Source organism: Xenopus tropicalis, chromosome 6 (genome assembly GCF_000004195.4).
Source record: "Xenopus tropicalis strain Nigerian chromosome 6, UCB_Xtro_10.0, whole genome shotgun sequence".
Taxonomy (NCBI): Eukaryota; Metazoa; Chordata; class Amphibia; order Anura; family Pipidae; genus Xenopus; species Xenopus tropicalis.
In genome coordinates, this window is record NC_030682.2 from 125,794,732 (window position 1) to 125,812,377 (window position 17,646).

General features: G+C 40.5%; 1 protein-coding gene across 2 annotated transcripts in view; it reads right to left on the minus strand.

The window, feature by feature from the left end:
• Window positions 1-17,646, minus strand: part of mmp16 (matrix metallopeptidase 16) — a 149,028-nt gene that overhangs the window by 64,073 nt on the left and 67,309 nt on the right. Inside the window, exons 2-4 of one of the 2 annotated variants that reach the window (XM_012964668.3) lie at window positions 8,343-8,491; window positions 3,739-3,753; window positions 2,050-2,172 (exon numbers count right to left, since the gene is read on the minus strand). In XM_012964668.3, the coding sequence (XP_012820122.1) occupies window positions 2,050-2,172; window positions 3,739-3,753; window positions 8,343-8,491 (287 nt within the window). 2 annotated transcript variants of the gene reach the window in all.

The following is a 17,646-nucleotide window of genomic DNA, read 5'->3' on the forward strand; positions in this document are numbered from 1 at the left end:
CTGAAGTGTTGAAATGTGTTAAAAGTAGCTTCTTGTTTTACTTTGCTGACTGCCTTTGAAATAACCAGATACTTCAACATTTGGAAATAACTGATTTTTATAAATTGTAGATGTAAGCATCTGGTTAGTCCCCGAATAAAAGGAAGTGCAGACAATTTACAGAAACTATAAAAAGTCCTCTCCCACAGACTGTACTTTAATCAAATAATTCAATTTAAACAAAATATTTCCTTTTTCTCTGTAATAATAAAATAGAACCTTGTACAAAACTAAGATATAATTAATCCTTATTGGAGGCAAAACAATCCTATTGGGTTTATTTAATGTTCGAATTATTCTTTAGTGGATTTAGGTTATGGAGATCCAAATTACAGAAAGATCCCTTATCAGGAAAGCCCCTGGTCCCAAGCATTCTGGATAACAGGTCCCATACCTGTATGTGCTAAAAAGGGCAATATTTACTGATATATATATATTCCAGTTTGGCGAGATTCTTAAACAGGTCACTATAACCTGTCTGTTAGTTAAGTATTTATTCTGGGGGTACAGTTTTCCTTTAAGTGGTATGTCATAAAAACAAGAGTTAAGGGGGGAAAATGGCATTCTGCAGGCCTGCCCACTGTCTACAAATGGCAAAGAACAGTTCCTAGCAGCTGGAGGAACAGAAGCTGGCAGATGCCGTCCGAAGGAGAGACTGGAGCAAGTATAAAAAGGAACTTAATATTATCTTAGAGTAAAGCAAGACCTATAATAAAATCTGCTTTATATTGTATGACTTGAGATTAGGGAGCTAAGGATATTTGGAGATAAGATTGTAGATGAAGAAAATTAGATGAGAAGGTTCCGAATAGTCATTAAATTGACAGAATAAAAAACAACAATTTGAAGCATCAGGAATTAAGTAGTTAAACACAAAAGAGGAGGGCTTGGGTCCTGTAGACAGAGAAACCATACTGTATTATATTATTTTTTGCACTGGGCATTTCTCCTTTGTTACGATAATCCAAGGGCTCCCCTTGGGCAGAACAAGTAACAACTGATATTTTTTGCATTTCTATTTTGTTTGGTCAGTTTTTTTCTCCAGTTAGGACCTTAAGTCTTCTACCCCCCTTTGCATAAAAGCAGAGGACACAGACTATCCATAAATACATGGTTCTGGCCTAGAGATTATTAAAGCATTATTTTAATATACAAGTATGGGATCTGTTATCTGGACACCCCTTATCCAGAAAGTTTTAAATTACAGAAAGGTTATCTCCAATAGACTCCATTATAAGCAAATCACCATAATGGAAAGTGCCAAGGTCCCAAGCATTCTGGATAACAGTTCCCATACCTGTATTTAGATATGAATTAATCTGCAGTTCCACGTGAAACCAGACATTGTTCCCTGGTGAACTGAGTTATTAATATCTAGCAGCATGTAGAACAGTGGCTTCTGAGAAACATGTTGCTCACCATCACATTTGCTGTTGCTCCCAGTGGCCTCAGAGTAGGAGACCATTTTTAAATTTCTGTCTTGACACAGTTGCTCCAAGCAGAGCCTTTTGCAGGCTAGCGGCCCACATGGGGCCTTATTTGGCATCCCCTAAAGAACTTTTTTTCACGCTTGTGTGGCTCACCAACATCTGATGGCTCATGAGTAAAAAAGGTTGGGGATCCCTGATCTACAAAAACTTCATAGCCACCGGTTTGGTGACTTTTTGTCAAGCCAGATACCAGAAATATCCCTGCTTATCCCAACTTTCTGACTCACCTCTATAGATCGTGGAATTTTCAACAAATGCTATACTGTACTGCCCTTCATTTCCTTGCATAAATGTTAATAAATGTTTCCCTGGTTAATCCTTCCACTACCTCAGAACTAACATCCAGCTTAAGAGGATAAAAACAAAAATTGTTTCATGACAAAAACACTAAGCTTTTTGCCACAGACGAGGGAGAATCTGCAGTGTAAGCAAGAAAAAAAGTCATCAATATAACTTTGGATAACTGCTTGCATAAAAGACTAAATAGACTAATCCTACCCAAGCACAATATTTTCTTTACCTGTAGGTGATATGTTTGTGATGCCACTTCTGTCCCGTTAAGGCATATCGTTTCCGTCGGACATTAAATCTGGAAATAGGTCCTGCTTGATCACGCACTCCACACCGAGGTTTTTTCATCCAACTAAAGCATAAAATCAATCACAGTTAGAGATTGAAATTAAACCATTGATGACTATAAATGAGCTGAATTTATTTTGTCATTAGTTGGATTCTTGAACCCAAAATGTGGCTTGTAAGCTACTAAACTGCAGCCTTGGACATAACAAAAATACTTAATAAATTAATCAGGTCACGTTCTGTCAGACATGTCTTCTGGTTCCTATTTCTTCTAGAACCACAAATGTTTGATTTTAAGGTCACTATCACAATGAGTACAATCACTAAAAGTAATAACTGTAGTTTAATACAGTCATAATGTATAAATAATAAAAAAATTGATAGTCAGCCCATTAGTGATGAGTGATAAATACTTTGAAGGCTGGATCTGTAGCAACCATATTGTGATGTACATTATGAGAATCAAGATGGCCATACACTGACTGACTTGCTTGGTCAGGATTATATGGGTGAGTACTAAATGAATGTGCCCCTTGTCCAACAGGATATTTCAAGGATCCAACAAGCTCTGGTCATCATTTTGGTTTAACATTAAATCTTAATGGAAAATGTTGCACCTGTTTCTTCACCTGTTTGTTAAATTAGAGATGTTTACAGGGTAACCCTTTTGAAATAAAAAATAATAAAGGTGATACCTTTATTGGCTAACTAAGATAACCAAAGCAAGCTTTCAGAGCATTTTAGTTCCTTTTTCAAGCTGATTTATCAATTAGAGAAGCCTGTTTAAACTATTGCTAAATATGGTGACACAATTAATGTTGGAGGGTCCCTCATTATATGTATGCAGACAAAAAACATCAAACAGATATATAAAATGATTTTACCAGTGGTTCTTAACCTTTTTATCCAGGGTAACCAAAGTTGTAGAATGAGTCTGACAATCCAAAAATTGGTTTGGAAACTTAACATTATTTAGCAGGATTGTGGAAATCCAACCAAAAGGCCTCAGGAAATGCATGCCTGATAGGTCTTTTAAGTGGGCCCCTTACCAGCCAATGATGTAGAGATGGGGGCGGGACCAAAAGTGGCAGGACTTTGATGACAGACCTATGGCACGTTTGAGGGCAATGCTGCTACACCATCAGGCAAAGAAAAGGGAGATGGCGGTACAAAAGAGGTATAGGGCAAAATTGAGGGAGAATGGGGGCTAAATTGGGGAGGATCAGGGGCAGACTGGAAAATATTGTGGGTAAATCGTTAATACCGGCCCTGGCTGCTATTTTACTAGCTAGGCCAGAGAAACACCGGCCAGGTGGCAACCCTAATTCCTGTTAAGGTTAAGAATCCCTGGTTTACACATTTAGCAACATTTTACTAATATCCAGTACATATTAGCAATCACACAAATACAGATGGAGAAGACTTTACATTTGACCGATGGCTCGTCATGTCCCGCCATGTCACCCCATTTGAATCTGAAAGAAATATTGTGACATGTTGTGCCATGGTGTGAGCCATCTGCTACAGATCTGCAGCTGATTATGGCTACCATTATGGCTCATGGTTATACACTAATGCAGGTGTCATTTTATTTCCCCAGGCACATAAAGTATAGTAAGAAATATCTCACCTCAATGTGATCTCACTACATCACAGGGAAGAGGCAGAGGAATAAAAGGAAAAACACAGTACTATTACTTTTCATTAGAACAGCTCAATAAACAGACAACTTTATGCATAACACTTGGATAAATATAAAAAATATATCTTTTCTATAATAGCCCGGTAAACGAAATCATAGTTGTTAATTGTCCCTATTTTTTTTAGAATAAAAAAAAATAATTTTTAGAATCATTGCATCTAGAAACATCAATGTCTTTCAAAAATATTAACTAACTGAACAGAGTCTACCAAACATTCCTGTAAAAATGTACATCTTGCCCTCTTGAAGCTTTAGACATTTAAAATGACTAACATTGAGGAGCCCCTATTAAAAAGTGGTTATTACAAGATCATAGGTCAGGGACAAAAATGTTTTAACTTACTTAGGATAGTGAATGTGACAAAAGTAGAGTCAGGTGCAACTTAAAAGGACAGCAAAGATGCCAACCAGTTGTATTACAGACCTATTGCATTGAAGTTCCACCTAAGCCAGGCCTGTGCCACTCACAAACACACCCCACACCTCAACCACACTACCTAAAGGCCATAAGAATGGGGGCACTGCTTGTAATGGTTCTAAATATGGATCCCACCTACTACCTATTCAATACAGGTATGGGACCTGTTATCCAGAATGCTCGGGGCCTGAGATCTTTCTGTAATTTAGATCTCCATGTCTCATTATAGGGTTGTTTTGCATCCAGTAAGGATTACTTATAGCTTAGTTACCATCAAGTACAAGATACTGGTTTATTATTTGTATTATTTCAGAGAAAAAGTTTAATTATTTGCTTTGAATGGAGTCTATGGGATATAGCCATCCAGTAATTCTGAACCTTCTGGATAATGAGTTTCTGCATAATAGATCCCATACCTGTTACAACTTGAAATAAAAAAAGCAGAATTTTGGAGGATGATAGTATTTATCTCTTTAAGGAAAACACATATAATAGGTTTAGTCACAGTTTATAATGTTTATGCAGTAAAAACATATAAGAGGCTGCAGTGAGACAGCGGGAAGCAGCAAGGGGAGGCAATTAAGGACAGCACCGCTCGTGGCTTTGCCACAGACTTCTGCTTTCCTGAGCAACTGAATGCCAAACAGTCATCTGAAAATCTGACAAGACTTCTCAAAAATTGACTTTTCAAAACCAGACAGGTGGCAGGGAGCTTAAGTGGGAAGTGAAGCATGCAAAAGAAAATTGCTTCCCCGGGCAACTGAAAAATAGCACTTGGAAATGTAATCTATCTTAAGTTCCATTGGGGGAGAGGAAGATTTGCATTTATATCGGAGGATATTACACCCTGCTCTTTCAAGCGAGCACAAGTTTTGTTTCATCATTAGTGCTCATCTAGGTGTTACACAACCATCACTCTGATGGAATTGCTGTAGTGTGCGTGCAATGAAATACACTAGTGTGTTAATGAGACCCTGATGCACACAGTCACACACACTTTGTTCAGCGCAGTCATTCTTTATGGCATATGTCAGTCCTGCTAATGTACATGAAGCAACAGCAACTGCTATATTATCCCTCTCACAAGCTGATGTTCATGAAAAGCTCTGAAGTTACTTACAGCAGTACTAAATGCCCCTGACATTACTTTATACATGCCATTCCAGCCATCTGCAGTATCATGTGATAAATGCAATAATAGAATGACAAGCATACTAAAGGTTTGACAGTAAGGCCTTGCTATAATGAGAGATACAGAGATAGATAGATAGATAGATAGATGGATAGAAGAACAGATAGAGAGGTAGATAGACAGATAAACAGATATATGATAGATAATAGATAGATGGATAGATGATGATAGATAGATGATAGATAGATAGATAGATAGATAGATAGATAGATAGATAGATAGATAGATAGAATATATAGACAGACAGGCAGGCAGAAAGATAAATAGCCAGATGATAGATAGATAATAGAAGACAGACAGATAGATAGACAGAGTAGATAAATAAATAGATTGATAGATATAGATGATGATAGATGATAGATAGATAGATAGATAGATAGATAGATAGATAGATAGATAGATAGATAAAATATACAGACAGAAAGGCAGACAGATACATAGACAGATGATAGATATTTGACAGATGGCAGATGATAGATAGATATATAGATAGATAGATAGATAGATAGATAGATAGATAGATAGATAGATAGACCAGCCCCTTGCCTTCTTATAATGGGATTTTAACACAACAGGAAGACTAGGGGGAATGATAAGGAAACTTTTGGCCAGACAGCCTGAGACAATGGATGCTAAGGCAAGGTTATAAATCCCATAGTCAGTAACAGGGGAGTAACAAAACAGGCAGAAAGTTATTATACATTAAGCTATTAATACCTACATCTAACACATTAATACAACAACAAAATGAAGTTATAGTGGCCATTAATCTGCTTGTTGTCTAGTTCTTTTTCTCCTTGACAAACACCAAGCCAGCTTGTCTTTACAGTCACAGCTAAAGCTTATTAACATGGAAAGATCTAATGAGAAAGGTTAATTTTAAAACTTTGGCAACAAATGCATCTGTTTTGCTTTATAGCCCACCCAGTGTTAATCCTTTAGTCAAAATTTCAGTTTTACTTTAATCATTTCCTATTTTGTTTTGCCAGGTCGGACTTCTTCACAGAGGATTATATTAAAAGCCTCTCTAGTTTCCTCCCGCTGGTGTAATCTTTTCATCCCTACAATCTTTTCCTCCTCAGTTTAATAAATGATCAGCCTCTCTTAATGCAGCGCTGAACCATTCTGGATTGGACAGAATTAAAAGATTTTCTAAAATGAGCTATTTTTCAATAAGTATATTTTCCAACATTTTCTCCTCTGCTTTAAATAGTTTGCTGGCTTTGATGAATGAGGCGGCATGAACCTGATTTATTTGTCTATATTAGAAACACAACATTGCTTTTGGTAAGCAAGATGGGGACCATTTGTCAAAGTCTCAGAGAAGAGAGAGAAAACAGCAGTTGACTTATCAGGGTAAAAGAGTGGATTTTTATTTCTGTGAAAAGTAAAATTCCCTCTCTTTGCAGAATCTGAAACACTTAAATACAGATTTGGAGTGACCGGGCATTGGCTGCAAACAAACTGGATGGATATCCAGAAATATTCAGTTTAAGGTATTTTACCTGGGGACCTCCAGTTATTATTAAACTACAACTGTCATCGTTAGGTGGGGGCTGGCAGGGACAAATTAAGGCCTGAAAAAGGACACCTTGGTACCTTCAATGTAACTGTACACTAAAGGGAGTATTTACTATGTGCAGGACATGATGCAAAAAACAGAATGAAAAATGTCTTTAGGTCTCTGAGCTAAAAATATGTGTTCCATGAATAAAGCACTGCCTGGGTTCCGTAGCACTGTATTCATCTAGAGTAGGCAGGGGGAGGAAAACAGCTATCCAACCCCCTATCTTGGGTGTCATTTTTTAACTATGTGCTTTCTCTGCCCCTGAGTGCGTTTATACTACTGTCCTGCGCTATAGTAAATTACCTGTTAAATGTTTCAAATCAAGTTCCAGCTAAATTTCTAAATAATAATACAAAATAGGGAGACATAACATATATACAAAATGGTTATATTCTTAGACTGGGCACTGAGTAGGTCCATATAGATAAATGAGGGCAGCTGGAGCCCTCTATTAAAGGGGACCTGTCACCCACATATAAAAAGCTGGATAATAAAAGTTCTTTAAAAATTAAACTTGAAACCCAAATTTTTTTTCCACTTAAAGCATCCATAGCTGTTATAAATGTATTTAAAAATCTAAGCTGTCAAGCATATATTGCCTGCCCCGCCTCTATGCCTAAAGCATAAAATGGCGCCTGCCAGCTTGATGTGACTGTAAATTCCAAGACTGAAATAAAAAGAAATTCAATCATTGATTTAGTGTAAGTGAAGTTATCTTGCTCTACTAACATGATACAGAAGGATTTGCAATGATTTCTTAAGGTGACAGGTGACAATGGAAGAATACCATCTATGCAGGTATGGATGTACAGCAGGCCATGGCTGGCCTACACCTTGTTGGCTCATAGGTGTCCATCTTAAGGCAAACTATAAAGGTAGGAAGGCACTCAATGAGCAATCCAGCAAGGCAAAAAGTAAAATCAAAACAGAGAACAAGAAATAACTTCCAATTGTAAAAGGGATTTCTACATGATCTCGACAGGTTTTAGCTGGCGCACTCTCGGATTCGGACAGTTTAGTCACATAATAAATCTCAGAAAATCAAGTTTTTTTCCAGTGACAAATTCGGAAGCCAGACCCAAAAAGGTTGCTATTGTCTGTTGCTAAAGTCTGCTATTGGTACCAATAAACCTGTTTTGATTTTACTTCTTGCCTTGCTGGATTGCTCATTGGGTACCTGCCTATAGTCTGATTCCGCACCCCCCGCTGAAGGTGTAGGGGACCTGGGCCTCCTTGTGGCTTTTGGTGAGTTTTAGACAAGTACGTTATTATTTTCTCTACAGTTCTTACTAATCATAGAAACGGCATGCCACCCAACTATGTAACTGTAAAAAAGAGCAATTTCATTAACTTACTCAATTGTGTTTTTGTCAATCTTCCCAGTAGCATTGATCCCATAGAATTGCTGCATGGCAGCTATAGCGGATTGCATGGTCTCTGCAGATCGCAGTACCGACATTCTGGGGTCAGTTGGTGGAAGGTAGCCATATTTTTGTAACCACATCTGCAGAGGTAGGAAAAACAAAACACAGGTAAACACTTCTAGAAAATTATCTGGAGATTTTGTACAATTCCATTGCAAAACATTGCATTAAAATAATAATCTGATAATACAGATTATATGCAGATCACCAATAATTTTAGAGATTACAGGAAGTGCTGGAAAAGAATTTAATGTTTAATTAAATGCAACGTAGGTACCAACTGAACAGTGCAATGTATTCCTGTATACTGTATAATCTACCATTATATGATATATATAATGGCTTCTTAGTTATATAGAAAGCTGGGAAGCTAATATCTTCTATTGAAAGAAGTGTACAGATGACCCCAGGACACACAAGACTTGGCTTTATGCCGTTATCACAATGTGGCAATAATTAGAAGTTCCTTGGTACAAGGGGGCTCATCAGGATCTTCTTTTAACAAAGTCCAGAAGTCACTTTACTTATTTACTAAGGAACGCTGGCCATACATTACAAAAACCTACTCAGAAAAATTGCCAACTTGGCTGAAGGGGCTGAATCCACAGATACAATCTGCCTATGTATGACCACCTTAATGGAGCAGGCAACTGGGATATTATACAGCTGGAATACAGGAATTCTCTGTGCTATCAGTATTCATTGTACATGAATATATAGCCAAATGTATATTCTACCTTTTATGTATGCTCATATGTGTGCTGACACAGCCACAATGTAACAACATTTAATGAAATACTTAATAATACTGTAATAATGTAGCTGTTATAATAGTCCTGTTTTGAGTTGAAGTACAGCAGTCCTTTGGCAGTTGTACCTCAACTTACAAAATTACATCAACATTCAGAAAAACTTGATATGGACATGTCAGACTGAAATATACCTACAAAATATACACTTAGGGGCACATTTACAAAAGCACGAACGCTCGAGCGTTCATGCGAACGATCTGAGCGTATTTTCGCCGATTTTTTCGGGCGTCCGCACGACTTTTTCGTACGCCGCACAACTTTTTCGTACGCTGCACGACTTTTTCGGATGTTTGCACGAAAAAATCGGAAAGGTTTTACCGCTGTTTACAATTGTTCGGTACGAAAATTTTGTGCCTTTCGGATCGCCAATACGATATTATCGTGACTAATACAATTTTTTCGTAAGCATTTTCGTGATATTTGCTATCTTACGAAATTTTCGTTTCCAATACGATTTTTTCCCATTCGTGATTCGGATTCGTGGATGTGCCCCTCAATATACACATGTAGTGTATCTGGGCCTCTCCAGACTTACAAGCAAGACTATCATCACAGATAAATATTGCTTTTGAGATCCTCTGGTGGCTTATTAACAACATTTTCGTACTGCCAGGACAGTAAATGGGAACAAGTTTATAAATTGCTGCACGACAACTTTATGTCACAGGTTGTTGAGGAGCCAACCAGGAACCATGCTATACTAGATCTAGTGATCTCTAATGACCCAGAACGTATAGCAAATGTGCAAGTGGTTGAACCCCTGGGTAATAGTGAACATAATGTTATTTCATTTGATGTTTGGTGCAGGAAACAAATTTACATGGGGGCAACAAAGACAATGAATTTTAGGAAGGCAAATTTTAGCTCCTTAAGGGCAGCGCTTCAGGGCATAGATTGGGGCATTATGTTTTCTGATAAAAACACAGAGCAGAAATGGTTGTCATTTAAAATGATATTAAATCATTACTGTTCTCAATTCATTCCATTAATAAGAAAAAGTAGAAGTGTTAAGAATCACCCTATGTGGCTTAACTCTGAGGTAAAGAAGTTAATAGGGAAAAAAAGGAAAGCTTTTATGAAATATAAGTCAGAGGGGACAGTAGCTGCGTTTAATGAATATAAACACTATAACAAGTGTTGTAAAACAGCAATCCGGAAGGCAAAGATAGAAAATGAGTAGCGCATCGCGGCCGAGGCCAAGACTAACCCCAAAAAGTTTTTTAAGTATATTAATAGTAAAAAGATGCAGGTTGAGGGTGTGGCCCCATTGAGTTATAGTAACAATATGGTTACAGCGGATACAGAAAAGGCAGATGTGCTTAACCAGTTCTTTTCTTCTGTGTATACAGTAGAGGAGCCAGTGGGCCAAGTCCCACCCAATAGCTTCACTGTTGCCTCAGCTCCAACTATACAGTGGTTGGCACAGGATATGGTGCTTAAAGGGTTACACACGATAAATGTAAACAAGGCACCGGGGCCAGATGGAATACACCCTTGGGTACTGAGAGAGCTAGGGGCAGAATTGCAGTGGCCCTTGTTTCTGATATTCTCAGACTCGCTCTCATCAGGTATGGTACCTAGGGATTGGAAGAAGGCGAATGTCATTCCCATATTTAAAAAGGGAGTAAGATCTCAGCCTGGCAATTATAGGCCTGTAAGTTTGACATCCGTGGTGGGCAAGTTATTTGAAGGCTTGTTAAGGGATCACATACAAAATTATGTAGTGGAGAATGCCATTATGAGCAGTAATCAGCATGGCTTTATGAAGGGCAGGTCATGTCAGACCAATTTAATTGCTTTTTATGATGAGGTAAGTAAGAAGCTGGACAGTGGGGATTCAGTAGATATAATCTATTTGGATTTTGCCAAAGCATTTGATACCGTTCCCCACAAACGACTGCTTTCTAAGCTAAGGTATATTGGTCTTAGTGAAGTCCTTTGGCACATGGATAAAAAACTGGCTACAGGATCGGGTACAGAGGGTGGTTGTTAATGGCACATTCTCTACTTGGAGTAAGGTTCTCAGTGGGGTCCCTCAGGGTTCTGTACTGGGTCCACTTTTGTTTAATTTGTTCATAAATGACTTAGGGGAGGGTATTATGAGTAATGTATCAGTGTTTGCAGATGACACAAAACTCTGCAGACCAGTCAATTCTATCCAGGATGTGACATCCCTGCAGCAGGATCTTGACCAACTGGCAATCTGGGCAGCTAAGTGGCAGATGAGATTTAATGTGGATAAATGTAAGGTCATGCACCTGGGATGTAAAAATATGCAAGCCCCGTATACCCTTAATGGGACTGCACTAGGCAAATCCATAATGGAGAAGGACCTTGGAGTCCTTGTAGATAATAAACTTGGCTGTAGCAAGCAATGCCAGGCAGCAGCTGCAAGGGCAAACAAGGTTTTGAGCTGTATTAAAAGGGGTATAGATTCACGGGAGGAGGGGGTTATTCTTCCCCTTTACAGAGCACTGGTAAGGCCCCATCTAGAATATGCTGTTCAGTTTTGGTCTCCAGTGCTCAAACGGGACATTATTGAGTTAGAGAGGGTCCAGAGAAGGGCAACTAAGCTGGTAAAGGGTATGGAAAGTCTCAGTTATGAAGAAAGACTGGCCAAGTTGGGTCTGTTTACACTGGAGAAGAGGCGCTTAAGAGGTGACATGATAACTATGTATAAATATATAAGGGGATCATATAATAACCTCTCTAATGTTTTATTTACCAGTAGGTCCTTCCAACGGACACGAGGGCACCCACTCCGTTTAGAAGAAGGGAGGTTCCATTTAAATATTCGGAAAGGATTTTTTACAGTGAGAGCTGTGAAGTTGTGGAATTCCCTCCCCGAATCAGTCGTACTGGCTGATACATTATATAGCTTTAAGAAGGGGCTGGATGGATTCTTAGCAAGTGAGGGAATACAGGGTTATGGGAGATAGCTCTTAGTACTAGTTGATCCAGGGACTGGTCCGATTGCCATCTTGGAGTCAGGAAGGAATTTTTTCCCCTCTGAGGCAAATTAGAGAGGTTTCAGATGGGGTTTTTTGCCTTCCTCTGGATCAACTTGTAGTTAGGCAGGTTATATATAGGCATTATGGTTGAACTTGATGGACGTATGTCTTTTTTCAACCCAACTTACTATGTTACTATGTTACTATTTTTGTTGGGGCTTCAGCAACGTGAAACCTGAGCAAAAAGTGGCAAATACACACCTCTGATTTCACAGCCCTGTCCCACAAGGCCCCAACTGGGGACAAAGTACAGAGGACAAATCATTTTAATATATATATTATGTCCCACCCACAGTCATTTTTAGAGACTGAGATTGGTATCCATTAAAGAATATGATGTGTATTGTGGTACTCCAGCCTACTAAATCTTTACACCTCTTCCAGTACAGATGGAGGAGGAGCATTTATTTAAAAAAAATCTTCTACTTTAAATTGTGAATTTCTTTGCAACATTTTATTCTATAACATAGTCCCAATATAAATCAACCCATTTGCAATTGTATAGATACCCTTACACACACAATATGCTGACCTATAAAATATGACCCAAAAATCTCTTTTCACCCTGCAAAAAACAGAACAGTTAAATACAATCACTTACATAAAGTGCCAGACTCAATTCTTACATTAGTACCTATTTTTCATCAACTTGTTAACCATATAAGATTATGTCCCACATGAAATGCATTAGATTAGTATATTGGTTACCCTCAAATAAAATACAATTGAATCAATGCATTAAACTACAGACCCACTGTAACACTCCCTCCTGCAATCTAAAAAATCTATGGCACAAAACCAAATCCCTACTTCCTGACATTACTGCTCCTGATCAAGTCAGTTTCATAACAGGAACACAACCTTCTGACAACGCTAGACAATTTATGGGCATTATAGACATTATTTATAAAGAAATCTTAAGCATTAATAGTCTCTCTATGTGCAGATAAAGCATTTTATTAAAGACACTGTAAGTATTACATAAATTAAACTGTAGTGAGCTTCATACACACTGTGAAGGCTAAAGTACCTGATAAAGGGCTTTATTATACACCTTTTCCCCTCACTAATGGAATGGGACAAGCACTCATTCTTTCCCCACTGATCTTTAATTTAATTATATACTGGTTCAAAAGAAATCTGATTGGCTCAACAGAACCTTGCTGTGAGGTTACCTGGTGGTCTAGGGGCTCGGCGGGGACGCCCGCCGCTGCCTGTGCGGGGACGCCCGCTCTCCGGTTCTTAGTGGCGCGCGCACGTCCATCACCTTTTGACGTGCGCTCGCATCTGCGCATGCGCCTTCTCCCCTGTGCTGCGCGCGCATGCGCACTTTCCTTCTTCCTCGTTGCGCTGCGGATGACGTCATTTTGGCGCGAGATTTGAATATTTAAAGCGGTTCTCAGAGCAAAATCATTGCCCAACGTAGGTTTTCCTCCTGTGAGTTCCTGGGTGTGTTATTCCTGTTCTGCTGATCTGTTTTGACCTCTGCCTGTCCTTGACCTTCCTGTACTGCTGCCTGAACCGACCCTTGCCTGTATTTTGACTACTCTTCCGGATTCTGTTTGGTACCGTGCTGCCTTTTCGTTGTTGACCCCGGCCTGACCTCTGACTACCCTTTTGGACTCTGATTTGGTACTTTACTCTCTGAACGTTGCTGACCCTGGCCTGATCTCCGACTGTGTTTTCTTGTGCCCATTTCCCTTTTAGAACGGTTCGGGTTCCCTTGCCTGCTCAGAACTCTTTCCTTGGGCTTCTCACTGTAAGACCTGGCGGCATCCGAGTAGCGAAGGGCTCCTCCCGACGTGAAAGGCGGCGGTTATAGGCAGAAGCGTGAGCCGAGACCAAGCCCTTGGAAACTGTTCTGAGTTTTGGGATACCGACCGTGACATTACGTTGGGCCAGATATGGATGCTGAAGGGCCTGCTGGGTCTCCTACTTCCTCCAAGGCATTTCGGGCGAGCCTCCTTCAGCGTATTGGGCAACAAGAGATTCAACAGGATCAAATCATCCAATGCCTTCAGAGACTCTCTGCGAGGTTAGATGAGCTCCAGCAACAGCCGTCCGCTGCTACTCCTGCTCTTCCTGAAAGCCGATCCCCATCTCCCACTCCAGGGATGCAAGTAGTGGAGCCAAAGGTACCGTTCCCCGAAAAGTTTTCCGGGGAGCGAAGTAAATTTTTTGCCTTCCAGGAGGCTTGTAAATTGTATTTTGGGTTCCTCCCTCGCTCTTTTCCCACTGAGGAGCTTAAAGTTAGCTTTGTCATGACTCTTCTTATTGGGGATCCTCAATTATGGGCATTCTCCTTATCCCCTTCTGATCCAGCCCGTACATCCCTAGACTCCTTTTTTAAGGCCATGGCAATAATTTATGATGATCCCGATCGTACTGCCTCTGCTGATTCGGCTATTCGTAACCTCAGGCAAGGCAAACGACGGGTTGAGGATTATTGTTCTGAGTTCCGCCGCTGGGCGGTTGAAACGGGCTGGAACGATACTGCCTTACGTAGTCAGTTTAGGATTGGGCTATCTGATGCTGTAAAAGATAGTCTGGTAAATTTTCCTGCTCAACCCTCTTTAGACTCCCTGATGCATCTTGTCATTCAGATCGATAGGAGACATAGGGAGAGACGTCAAGAGAGGGTCCCAGTAGTCACTCCCCACACCATTCCTGCAGAGTATATGCCCAAACCTGAAGCGGTTTTCTCTAGGTCCTCTGAAGAACCTATGCAGTTGGGTTCAACCCGTTTATCTTCTGAGGAAAAAGCTCGCAGGCGGTCTAATGGGTTGTGTCTTTACTGTGGGGATAGGGGTCACTTCCGTGGTACCTGTCCCAAAAGGCCGGGAAACGACAGAGCCTAAGCAGGTCTGGGGAGTTCTGCTTGGGCAATGTCATTTCTACTACCCAACAATGTTCTTCTAAAGTCATGGTTCCGGTCCTTTTGGGATGGGGTACGCGCTCTGTGGAAACCCTAGCTTTCATTGATTCTGGGGCAGAAGGGAACTTTCTGGATGATGATTTTGCTCATAAGTGCAGTATACCCACGGTTCCTTTTTTCCCTTCTGTTAAGGTGCTTGCTATTGATGGAACTTCCATAGGCTCCGGTTTTATTTCCTCCAAATCAGTAGAATGTTCTATGTCTTTGAACCCTTGCCATGCAGAGTCAATCTCTTTTTTCATCATTAATTGTCCCATTACCCCCGTGATTTTAGGTCTCCCCTGGTTACGTAAGCATAATCCGCAAATCGATTGGCCCACTAATAAGATACTCCAATGGGGAGATAAATGCCAGTATTTTTGTACCCAGCCTTCTCAAATGCTTGCTACTACCTCTATTGAGGGGTTACCTGCTCATTACTCCCCTTTTTCGGACGTCTTCTCTAAAAAGGCAGCCGAAACCCTTCCCCCTCATAGACCTTACGATTGTGCCATAGATCTGGTTCCTGGTTCTACTCCCCCTAGAGGTAGAACCTACCCCTTATCTCTTCCCGAGACGCAGGCTATGGAAGAGTACATTAGAGAAAACTTAGAAAGAGGATTCATAAGACCCTCCTCTTCTCCTGCTGGCGCAGGCTTCTTCTTCGTGGAGAAGAAAGATGGGGGGCTCAGGCCATGCATCGACTATAGGGGTCTAAATAAAATCACAGTCAAAAATCGTTATCCCCTTCCTTTGATTTCAGAACTCTTTGACAGGGTGAAGGGAGCCACTATCTTCTCTAAACTTGATCTTAGAGGAGCTTACAACTTAATACGAATTCGGGAGGGGGACGAGTGGAAAACGGCCTTTAATACCCGTGATGGGCACTACGAATATCTTGTAATGCCCTTTGGTTTATGTAACGCTCCTGCAGTTTTCCAGGAATTAGTAAATGACATTTTCCGTGATCTCTTAGGCCGAACTGTGGTAGTTTACTTGGACGATATTCTGATTTATTCTAACAATTTGTCTGATCATCGTGCCCACGTCCAGGAAGTTTTATTAAGATTGAGACAAAATCATCTGTATGCTAAAATTGAAAAATGTGTTTTTGAGGTCTCGTCAGTTCATTTTCTGGGGTATATTATTTCCAAAAGGGGTCTGGAAATGGATCCTGCCAAGGTTCAGGCTATTCTAGAGTGGGTACAACCGTTGTCTTTGCGTGCCATTCAAAGATTTTTGGGTTTTGCTAATTACTACAGACAATTTATTAAGAACTATTCCTCCCTCATGGCTCCAATTACTGCCCTTACTAAGAGAGGTGCTGATCCTACTATGTGGCCTGAGGAAGCCCTGCTTGCCTTCAAAAAACTAAAGGAAGCTTTCGTTTCTGCTCCTGTACTGCAGCATCCAGATACTACTCTCCCATTTTTGGTAGAGGTGGATGCTTCTGAGATTGGGGCAGGAGCAGTTCTGTCTCAGCGTCATCCAGTCACCAATAAGGTCCACCCCTGCGGGTACTTTTCCAAAAAATTCTCTCCTACTGAGATGAATTATGACATTGGTAATAGGGAGTTATTGGCCATAAAGTTGGCATTTGAAGAGTGGAGACACCTTCTGGAGGGGGCTAAACATGTGGTTACGGTGTTTACAGATCATAAGAATCTCTTGTATATTGAGTCTGCTAAGCGCCTAAATCCTAGACAAGCCAGATGGGCTCTATTCTTTTCTCGTTTTAATTTTATCATAACTTATAGACCAGGGGACAAAAATGTCAAAGCAGATGCCCTGTCCAGGAGTTTTGATTCCAACCCACGGGAAGAGGGGAACCCTGGTCCCATTATCTCTAAAACTGTGATTATTGCAGGCCTGAGTCCGGATTTACATTCCTCCTTGTCCAAAGCCCAGGGTAATCCACCTCCTAATTTACCTCCAGGAAAATTATTTGTTCCTGAAAACCTTCGTGAGGCGGTTTTGTTGGAAACCCATGACTCTAGGGTGGCCGGGCACCCGGGGCGCAACAAAACCTGTTCTCTCCTATCCCGTATCCTCTGGTGGCCTACTTTGAAACAAGACGTTGGTAATTACGTTGACTCCTGTCCGGTCTGTCAACGCTCCAAACCATCCAGGTCTTTGCCCCAGGGTCTGCTACAGCCACTTCCTGTTCCTGAAAAGCCATGGACTCACATCTCCATGGATTTTATTGTAGATTTACCTCCTTCCAATGGGAATACGGTCATATGGGTGGTAGTGGACCGCTTTAGTAAAATGTCGCATTTTATTCCCCTCCCAGCCCTCCCATCTGCCAAGTCCCTTGCTGAACGGTTCTTGTCCGATATTTTTAGGCTCCATGGTGCCCCGCTGAACATTGTCTCTGATAGGGGGGTTCAGTTTGTTTCCAGGTTTTGGCGAGCCTTCTGCTCTTTGATGGGTACAGAATTGTCCTTCTCCTCAGCCTATCATCCACAGACTAATGGGCAGACAGAAAGGACAAATCA